The 11279-nt window shown below is 42.1% G+C and overlaps 1 protein-coding gene across 1 annotated transcript in view; it reads right to left on the bottom strand.

Annotated features, from left to right (window-relative positions):
• The window catches only part of KIF26A (kinesin family member 26A), a gene marked incomplete at its 5' end in the record, with an annotated part of 15802 nt that extends 4864 nt beyond the window's left edge, over positions 1-10938 (bottom strand). The window contains 8 exons of the mRNA XM_010020001.1: positions 878-1809; positions 1846-4262; positions 4814-4976; positions 7014-7173; positions 7497-7680; positions 7933-8195; positions 8674-8767; positions 10729-10938. Of these exons, the coding sequence (XP_010018303.1) occupies positions 878-1809; positions 1846-4262; positions 4814-4976; positions 7014-7173; positions 7497-7680; positions 7933-8195; positions 8674-8767; positions 10729-10938 (4423 nt within the window). The remainder of the gene's footprint in view (positions 1-877; positions 1810-1845; positions 4263-4813; positions 4977-7013; positions 7174-7496; positions 7681-7932; positions 8196-8673; positions 8768-10728) is intronic.
• Between the last annotated feature and the right edge of the window lie 341 nt (positions 10939-11279).

Genomic DNA, 11279 nt, shown 5'->3' with positions numbered 1-11279 from the left:
AATGACCTTGGCTCTTGTAATCCATCTTTGCCTGGTGTGGTCAGACATACCTGCCTTGGCACAGTATGTGAGCCAGAGCCACCTATTCCGAACAGCTCATTTTCCTATTGCTTATAGTATCTACATGTACACTCTTAAATTTCTTTATAAAAATCTATTACAGTGCAATAAGTAACTTTGCAATCAGCTGGTAATATTACCATAAGAGTGGCTACATCTTAAGTACACACCTTACTGCTCTGCCCCTGAGCCTTACCCTTGGGTAATCTAATGCACATTCAGCAAACCTCATTAATTCACATTCTTCTCCCCTCCAGGCCTATTCACATGTTTCCAGACTACAGTCCCACCCCCTCACAGACACCTGGCAGCAGAGCTCCTCCTCTCCTCACTGCCCTTCTCTCAGTGGTCTTTTCTGACGCTCACTTGATCCTCACAAAAACTCATCACCACCCACCCGACACTTTCACTCTTCCCAACACACTCGTTTACACCCTCCTATTTTGGGCCACCCTGGTGCAGTGCTCACTGCCAACACTGCGGAGGGAGGAAGGAACATCCTGTCTGCAGGCAGATAATCTGCTGCCTCCTCCCTCCAAGGGAGTTGGCCAGCATCCCAGGGCACCTGGCACCTTTCCTGCCCTCTCCACAGTAGCATCTGTGTCACACCTGCACCTTTGAAGTAAAATAAATGACAAGTAGCTGCTGTCATAGTGATAAATGTGTACATGCAAGTGAATGCATTCGTTTACCTCCCCACTTTGAGCTTCCCCTAAACTTTCTCTTCCTCTGTCAGAGACACCATGAAAACCCACCATCCTCAGGGATGCAGCGGAGGACAAGTGGACACCTGGCCACCTTCCTGTTTGTTTCTTACCCGTTGATCGTTTCTTGGGGGACTTGAGGCTCCTCATCCGTCCTGGTGATGACATCCCGCTTTCACTCATGGAGTCATGTGCTGAGGAGGCACTGCCAGTGGCCTCACTGTCCCGAATCATGCTCTCGTAGCCACTGCTGCCCCCACTGTGGTAAAACAGAGCTGTCCTCCCCATGGCTGGTGGCAGCTCCCCGCTTAGGACGCTGCTGTTGTCACTGCCATGCCCGCTGCTGTACCGCTGAGGCCGCCGGGGTGCCGTTATCTTGCTGTATGGAGATGGCAGCACTGGGATTTGGGACTTCTCATCACTGAGGTTAATGCCGCTGTCATTGCCACTGTCAGAGTCGGTGGAGCCTCGGAAGTGGCCCACCTTGGCAGAGCCACCTGACACTAGCTCATTCACGCGGCTGTTGGCTGCCCTCATGGCCTGCTTGGTCCCCATGATGGTCCCTCGGCCAGGTTTGCTGCTGACGGGCTGCACAGAGCGGGGGGCTGCCTTCCCACTGGGGGCCATGCCAGAGCCTTTCCCTGCAGGCTGCGCCAGGGACTTCACAGAGGAACTGAGAGACTTTGAGCCACTGGCAGAAAGGCCTCGGTTTTTATTCCCGCTTGCTTGTACCTTCTGATTAGCTGTGGGTTTTCCCTGGCTGTTTTTGCCAGACACAGGGGCAGTGAAGGGTGGTGGTAAACCTACACCAGAGGCAACAGGGGGGACCCCCAGTCTGGGGACAGAGCGCCCTGCCCGGCTGTTGCTGGTGCTCCCATTCTCCCTCACAACACTTGCTTTGGATCCGACTGATGTCAGGCTGTCGCATCTCTCCAGGGACATGTGGCTCCCGTAACGGTGCACAGATTCATTCTTTGATCCCTTTGCCTTTAAGCTGGATGTCATCTTGGGCAAAGAGTGGTCGCCCTTCAGGTTCATTTTGCTGCTGGCACTTTCGCTGAAGTAAGACCCAGCTTTCAACCTCAAATCTACTTCATCTTCAGCCTTCAGCATGGCAGCTCTGGCAAAGTCAAGGCTGGAGGCTTTTCCCCCACCATTACCTAGACCAACAGGTTTCTGCTCCAGGCTTGATTTGCGTACAGGAGGTGTTGGAGGTGTTGGCCCACCTGGCCTGGGCAACATGGTTGACTTCTGTGGTGCACTCTTCTTTCCCAGTGATGATTTCAAGCTGCCAGTAGTCAAGGGAATATCCGAATTCCCCCGGGCCGCAGCCTCCAACAAAGTACTGTTAGCATGCGACACTGGCATCACTCCCAGTGTGGTGGCTCCTCTCTTCAGCAGTGGCATCTTCATCACAACTTCTGACTTCTTTGCAGCTCCACTGGAGGTTTTGCAGACCATTTCACAACCATCCACAACCCTCTGCGAACAAGCAAGCATAGTCTGTGACTTTGTTGGCCTGGATGCTGCATCAAAATACTGGGCAGCTTTTCCTGGCTGCTTCTCAGTAGCAAATGCATGAGATTTTGGAGACAGCAGTGAGTCTGCAGGTTTTGCTTCCAACTGATAATCAGTGCGCAACAGCCAAGGATCTTCAAATACACCATGTGGATTCTGCAGCTCTTTATAGCTGAGGACAGTATTATTGTGGATTGGAGACGAGGTAGTTTTTGTTTTCCTAGGAAGACTAGAATGTATTGTTTCTATCACAGGCATATCGCGAGAATTACTAAATTTTATTTTTATGGGCTGATCAGTGACACAAAAAGCACTTCTTATCTCAGACACTTTGGTAGTTTCAGACGTTTGAGGGCTTTTGATAATGCCTGAGGACAGCTTGCTGGAACTCAAGCTCTCACTGTCCAGTTCAGAGAAGCAAAATCCACTGTCGTTCAGAGCACTTTTCAGGGGGACAGATAAATGAGATGAATCCAAGCTGAAGGGTTCCTCGGACTTATTACCACTGTAAGATGACTGTGCAACAAAACTGTCACTAGACTGTGCTCCATCACTTTCAATTGTACAGATGCTGACTTCACTAAGCCATGAACTGATGGAGGAACGTCTACTGCTGGTAAAAGGATCCTTAGCAAAGGGCACAACAATATCAATATTTACACCAGTAGAAGTCTCCTGTGAGGTATAAGCATCAAACTCATCATTTATGCTACTGATTATACTGACCGGCCTTGAACCCGATGCAAGGGCCTGAAGGGAGCAGTCACTGTTAAAGCTAATGATACTGGATGGTCTTCCATTATCCATAATCCCACTAATGGACAGTTCTTCCACCACAGTGAAAACAAGCTCATCTTCTCCATTCAGCTCAACAGGCTGCTGCAAAGTCACTGTGGTGGTTAGTATATCCCGGTCAAAACACTTCCCTCTGAACGCTGACCTGAAGCTGTGTACCTCTATTGCACCTGACTGATTCTGGGCATTGCTGCCAACTAAGAATGTGCTTCCTACAGGGTTTTGCTCAGGTTTGCTTCCCATCTGCTTGCTCATTCCCACAGGAGGAGTTCGAACTGCATTGCTATTGTCCAGCTCCAAATTCTCAGCTTTGGAGCTCACTATGTCCTCTTTCTGCTGTGGAGGTGGAGGTGCTGGGCTTGGCAAGGGTCTCTTCATGTACAAGGACTTTTCCTTAATTACACATTCAGCTGTGGCTTTATTCTGCTCTGTATTCCTTGAAGGGCTACACCTTGAAGACTGCAGGGAATCGGTGATTGTCTCTCTCTCCACTTCCGATATTGAGTCTATTATTTTGTGGTCGGCTCTGCTCTGTGGCTTGGAAAGCTCTGTTTTCAAGTGAGGTGCGCTCTTTTCATGACAATTGCCATTGTCACCCCTTGCTGCAACTGCCTGGTAAGGAAGGTTATGTCCTTTTTTGGGAGATGCAGTTTCTTGTGGAATTGGTCTCTTAAATCCGCCAGAAGGAGAAGATACTTTTTCCTTTATCAGCTTAGACTGTGTATTTTCTGTACTTCCAGGGACTGGACTGCAATTGGATACAACAGAGATTTCTCCACAAGCGAATTTGATGGGTTCCTCACTTCCATCAATGCACTCTAACCTTTCTTGCAGTTCAGCAAAAGTGTTGCATTTAAAATGGTCCTTATCAGAACTCCTACCAATAGCAGAATTGTCTTTACTTCTCTTCTTGTTTAGGGATGGGATTATGGGAACAAACTCTGGAGGACCTTCATTATCTGTCAATTCCCTGTCAGACAACGCTGCACCATTGGGACCAACATAGATGACAGTATCACAAGACTGTTCACTGCTGGAGGAATAATCCGGATCACTAGATATACTCAGGACAGGAAGGTCAGGGTCGAGGGCAACAGTTCGTGGGTGGAAGGGTCGCAAATGGGGAGGTCTGCGAACATGTCCTTCTTCACATGAACTCTCTCCTCCGGATGAGCTGGATGCATACTGTACATGATCAATAAGGGAGATGTTATTGATATATAGAGGTATATAAATATGTACATGTAATTGATTAAAAGGCCAGGTTTGCTACATACTCTGTGCTTTTTGTATACTATCACAATTACATCTAGTGGAAAATGTTGAGTCTGAATTAAATTAACAAGGTCATGCTACATAGATTTTACTATATTAGGAGTAATATAATTATCACACCTTTTCAGATATTTTCCATTAAATATTATGCATTGTCTTTCTCCTCAACAGTTTTCTATTCCTTCCTTATAGTTTTTTAATTAATATAAATAGGAACTTTTGAGATAGTTCCACATACAAGCAAAGAAAGAATATGTGTTTAGAACAAAAAGAAGGGAATTTCAGGATTAAGGATTGGGGGTGGGATGATGGCTCAGTGCCAAGTCATTTGTCAGTTTGTCTCCTGAGCTTTTATGCATTTTGTATTACTTCTTACTGCTGAGAAATCCCATGTTCCCCCACCGAGAGGTTAGGAAAACTCATTTTCAAATGAATTAATTTTTGCATGTTTGTGAACCAACCTTGGATTTCTTCTTTCTCATTCGGTGGATCCGCGATGCAAGCTGAATGGTGGTGAGAGTTTCTGCATAATTGACTGGGGAGTCAGAAATATGTGCAATCATAGTAGTCCTGCAATTGATGTTCCCAAGTGATTCCCTCAACAACATTGTCAACTTGTTGTCCCTGTGTAACAAATGAGAACACGAGGATGGTTTAAAGAAATCACAATCTTTTTTTTTTTGCAGATTTTTACACCACAAGCTGTGCTTTCATTTTCATAGGATATATGCATGTATGGTATGTGCAGATAAGAAATATGCTCCTATTATTTGACTGCACTTAAAATGTACAAAGATACCAATATTTTAATTACCTATCTGTGTATGTATTTGCAGTATAATAAGTAATTTTACATTTTACTTGGACAACTGTAAAACAATTGATTAATAGCTAGCTTAGTTATCTCATGTTTAGCTCACGTTACCTAAAAAGCTCATGAGCTTTTTAGCTGAGCAGACTTAATACCTGGATAGGTAAGATCTGTAAGCTCCATGCAAACAGTTTTGGTAAGTACTAAAAAGTAAGTCAACAGAAATGGTAAGAAATCTCTAAACAAATATAATAATGTTAGATATCAGAAACATATTATCAGTGGCACCCATCCAGTTTCCATTCTGCCTGCGGCTGTCTGCTCTGACATAGCAAATGGGAAGCAGTATTTCTCTCTGAAGGCTTTCCTGGTGATGAAAGTCCTCCACCATGGACAGCAAAGCTGACAAGATAAGTGATATTTTGTCCTCCACTGGTCTCCAACACATCTCTCCCCAGTGCTCTCACTCAGGAGGCTGCTTCTTATCACCCCCCTGAGCTGGCCCAAGATGTAGGAACTACCATCACGTCTACTTGCTAAAGCATGGCAGGTGACAAAGTTGATCATCTGCCCTTCCCTATTCTAACCCATCCATCCTCTATCCACAAACCTAGCAACTAGCCTGAGGAAAATACTCTTCCTCCAAATACAGAAGGAACAAACACCTGTTTGAGATGCAACACTAGATACATACGTGAAATGACATGATTGATAACAACAGCACAAAGGTATAATGCATGAAGATTAATTGCAAGCAGCAATTAAATTTAAGGACTGAGGGCCAAGTTCTGGTAAGGGTCTTTACAATGTGGGTGTTGTCTTTAAGCTGGGCTCCCCACAGGTGTGTTTGACACAATATTATTGTCAAGAACACTCCACAAAGGAACACACCTAAATGTTTGCTTCTGATGAACAAATGTGCAACATGGTGGTCTTTTTTTTAATTGAAAGGTTGTATCATTCAAAAAGGCATACAGAAAAAACAACCTTTGATGACAATAGTTGATAAACTTTCTAGTATTTTCTGAAATTTCAATACAATTTTAAATTTGGAAAAAGGAGAGAAAATCCTACGAAATTCTGATAAAATTGTTCACTAATGTCCAGCTGGCTGAGATCAGTCTAAATTCCAAACCCAGGAAACAAAAAAGAGGTAGAAGGAAAGAAAACATTTTGGCCATTTTCCCCTGTTTTTTTCAACAATCAAACCCTCCCAAAACTTGAGCGAACTTCAGCATATACCAACATGCATATAATTTTTGGCCATGTAATTAAGAATTTCAAATTGTTACATAACATATAAAAAATTGTGTGTATGTATATATATATATAGACAGGTAGATGAATAGAAACATGTATCTGTAATAGAGAAGTGACCTTGTAGCAGCCTTCCGGTATGTAAAGGGGGCCTACAAGAAAGCTGGAGAGGGACTTTCTACAAGGGCATGTAGGGATAGTACAAGGTGGAATGGCTTTAAGCTGACAGATGGGAGATTCAGATTAGATATCAGGAAGAAATTTTTCACTATGAGGGTGGTGAGACACTGGAACTGCCCAGAGAAGTTGTGGATGCCTCATCCCTGGAAGTGTTCAAGGCCAGGTTGGACGGGATTTGAGCAACCTGGTCTAGTGGAAGGTGTCATTGCCCATGGCACAGGGGTTGGAACTAGATGATCTTTAAGGTCACTTCTAACCCAAAACATTCTATGATTCTGTGACCTTAAAAGACAACAGACCCTTCTCCAACAGAACTTGCTTTAACTTCATCTTAGTTAAAGACTAAATTGTTAATGCAGTTCATTGTAACAATAGCCACAAATTTAAGATAATGCAGATAATAATTCACTTACTTATACGGTACATGCTTAGCACCATTAATTAAGGCCAAAATTACACTGCCCAGGGCAGAAAGAGACAGACACAGAGAGCCTCCTCCATCTCGGCTCTTGCTCAGCACTTTTTCACAGCTCCCTAGATCAATGAGATGCAAACGGCTGCGTCCTCCAGACACTAAAAAAAAAAAAAAAAAAAAAAAACAAAAAAAACCAGTGTGGGGGGGTGGGAAACAGTTCTATGGCACGTTCCTTGCATGGACTCAAGCCAAACTTGGTATTCAAAATGTATTCAAATGAGGAAAATAATGAATACAGCATGGGCTAATGACCAAATTAAATATTAATAGAAAGGAAAACAGATTTTAGCCACAGCTACCAAAGTTAAAGGTGACTTGACTGGTTTGAGGATTCACTTCATTTTTTCTTTTTAAGTTTATTGCAAATTATTGTTTAAACTAACCCATTTCAAAACAAACAATATGGTAAGAAGATTCATACTTCCTCCTTTGCCACTCTTCTCCATGCGATACTGGTATATGTGAAGAGTAAAGAGCATATGTGAATTCCTTCTCTCTTCTTCCTCACATTCAGGTTTGCTGGTACTTCTGGCAGCAATTGCAGCATCAAGGAAAAAGGCAGCTTTCTCTGCTGTTGGGGCCCTTAGCTCACTTTGGTTTTGAAGCTTCAATATAAACAAGAAAATGACTAGTTAGCACAGGGGCATCTTTTTTTATTATTTTTTCCTGAACTGGCTAAATCTCTAGGGCACTAAAGGAAACAAATATGTACACCATGGGAGAAGGGCTTAAAAATTAAAAGCAATAACTTTTTTTTTTACTGTCTTAAAGTTGTCATAATTGTTGTCAGCTAAAAGGAAATATAAAGCAGAAGAAAGCCGAGCTCAGAAAAATCTATGTTGTGATATTCATTATACCTGAGTTCCACATATTGGATCTTCTCTCAGATAAACCCCAGGAGACTGGCCATCCTGAAGGCTGCCAGTGGCTACTTCAGCTAACAAATCCTTCAGGTTTTCATCTTTGCCACTGATCTCCACAGCAGATACTCTAATAGAGAAACGAGTCCCAGTTTTTTCTTTACGTTCATTGATTAATTTGAAAAGCCAAGAAATTGCACAGGGGATGATACCAAGGCTTTGCGTGGAGTTATCTTTACCAATCATGGTAAAAGATTTTCCTAGAATGAAAAGACAAACATGAACTTAATTCACCTTTCTTGTACAAGACAGTATCTCTTCATATCACCACTGTACACTACATGCAATGTCATGTGTTGCACAAATAATGGGAAAGAACAGACACAAAAATGCAGAATATTTAATTATTAATCTATTGCTATTTATTCAATTAGTTTTGCAATTTTTGTAACTCAGACCCACAACAAATTAATGGTAAAAACATTTCTGATCTTTTGATTTTCATCACAATGCACCTATATAAACTTGCTCTTGATTAAGCTAATCTGATGTTACATTTTACCTTTTCAAATTAAAACTTACAATCACAGTATAGAAATAAACCATGATAAGTTTGCAAAACTAATTAAAGAGAAATTCTAATCTATTCATATACTCCAGGTTTATTGTTCCAGGAGCTGACAGCATGTAATTATCAGACTGACATAGTAATTAACTGTAACGAATTTGGGAGCTCACCAAGCTTGACATGACCAAAGCAAAATATGCAACCATCTGCACCATTCACAACAGACTGGATTACTTCTGCTACTGTTCCAGAGCATACCTCAGCCTGAAAGAAAGATTGGAGACAAATAGGTAAATGAGCATATACTGCTATGGTTTTTACTATTCTTTTGTAATGAAATTAATGACTCAATATTTTTGAGATGCAATATTCTTCCAATTTTAATGGCATCAGTTCTATTATTTTAGTAACTATGCTACCTTAAAAAATAATAAAATATGCTACCACAGCCTACAATAGTTTTCAATTCTATTAAACCAATTCTCTTGGAATATTGATTCTATGACTAATGTAGCAAACTGAATGCTATCCAACCAGGCTTCCTGCTGGTGTAATAGCTTACCCAAGGCTATTCGGCAATGGTAGCAACTCCACTGAAATTAAGCTACTCAAGAGTGCTCACAGGAATTAAAAAGACATACATACTGGAGAAAATGCATTAAGATCCCTGAATAAGATTTCATAGTATCACATTTTCCTCTTCCAGCGGAAACATCATCATCAACAAAGAGAACTTGCTAAAATATTTGAGTGTACTAAAACCAGTTTATCCACATCAAGGAAGGTTTCACATGTACAGTAAGATGATCTATTAAGTACAACAACTGGGGAAGAGGAAAGGGTTGGTGTACTACCTATATAACTACAGTGAAATGATAAGGCTCTGTTTACAGCTACTTGGCAGTAAGCTTGCCACAAGCAATGACACCTGCACAAAAGTGGCTGCACTGGCCAAGGTCACCCGGAAACACCACAAACAGGCCACCCAACAAGCCCACCACAAAGACCTGAAAGAGCCTAGCCCAAACCAGGGGTCAACAATGTTAAGGACTGGTGCCAAAACCAGCAGAGAAGCAGGCTGTGACCAGCCACTTTGCAGCAGGGCTGGCAACATAAGTAATAGAAAGCCACTTCCAGTTCTGGACTAATGTTGAGATCACTGATGCATATTTCTGCACAAAGACACCATTTGAGCTTATGCAAGATATTAAAAACAGCCTCCTGATGTGGCTACCATTGCTTTAGGCACTGATATATGTGGGAGGTAAGCTCAGACCTAATAGATATTTTCATATCTCTAGTTTGGGACCCAAAAAATAAACCAAAATCCTAGGAAAATATCTGAGAGTGGGATTCTGAACTAGGTCTTGTCATGTTTTCTCAACATTAACATATCATTTTCACCTTGGATTTCTGTGGTGTATTCTTCACCCTATTTTTTTCCAGCAGTTCAAACTTGGAGTAGTTCCTCATACACTCCTGAATTTGTTGTTCTTTCTAAAGCTGTTCTAGGAATTTTTTTTCTGAACTGAAGATTTTTCCCAGAAGGAAATTTCAGGTGTCCATGAGTACAGTTTCACTGAATATAGTGCAGCCCACAATCCTCTCAAATACTAGCCATCCTATCTGTATATCAGATTCCAGGTCTGGAGTTATTACTGTAAAAATACACCATTTTGCAGGCCAAAGAAAGGCATACACCATCAGCAGCACAACCATCAAGATAAAGTAATCAAACAGCATAAACTGGAAAGGCAACGAAAATACAAAAGCTCCCTAATTGTTTCAGTATAGCAAATCCCACAGGGTTAGTTCTATCTCTTGTCCTAACAGCAGCATTTAGTTTAATGTTAAGCACATATTCATTTGCCATTAAAAGCAGTGGGAAAGGACTTTATTTCAGTGACACCAAATGGGTTAAAACCTAACCTGATGGAAAAGCGAATTTTAAATTGGCTGTGTGTCTTTCTCTAACAAGAGAAATGCAGGAAGATATTTTAGCCAGCAAATCCATCTCCCCAGCTATTATTCCTTAATTTTACATCTTTACTAAACTGAAAATGTTAGAATTTACCCACTTTTATATTAATTACCATGGGGGTTTTTTCCAGGCATTAAGGCAACTCAGTCAAATAAAATTCCCCAGAAACAGAAAGAACTCTTCCAGCAATCAAATGCAGTGGCCATGAGAAGACTTGGGAGGCTTACGCAAGTGACTCCAGTACCTGCGAAGCATCCTGCGGGAAAACTGCATCAAAGGCAAACATCTTTGGGACAGCAACAACGCCTCTTCTGTGACCTGCATTGGAAGGCCCACTTGCTGCTGGATCATAAAACGTGATTTGCTTTTTTCGTGGGTCTACCTTTAGGAAGGACATGGATTCAGATGTTTCATGTGCTCCTTGAGAGGGACAAATCCTTACCATCACTTTCACCTGCAAGAATTCAGAAGAAAATGACTTGAGTTCCCAGCTACAGATAAATGCATGCAAAGCATTCCTCCCAAGCCCGCTCCCCTTCCCATGACACATTCATTTGTAACATTTAGGTGTGTCAGAATAACCGTGGGATAAAACCAAAGCCAGATTTTCCAGCCTGGTTTCCACCCTGGGGTCTTCACTGAACTAGCTTTTAAAAGGTGCACTTTGTCCCTTCAATTGACTCCATTTTAGTTTTATGATTTCAATTTGCAAATGTCTGGTCTGCAGTGGGTACAATCCACTGTACGTGTAATACCATGCCTAAAGAAAAGGGAACTCTAGCCTTCTACCTTTCA

Source organism: Nestor notabilis, unplaced genomic scaffold (genome assembly GCF_000696875.1).
Source record: "Nestor notabilis isolate BGI_N333 unplaced genomic scaffold, ASM69687v1 scaffold12258, whole genome shotgun sequence".
Classification (NCBI taxonomy): Eukaryota; Metazoa; Chordata; class Aves; order Psittaciformes; family Psittacidae; genus Nestor; species Nestor notabilis.
This window is presented reverse-complemented; position numbering and strand designations above follow the sequence as displayed.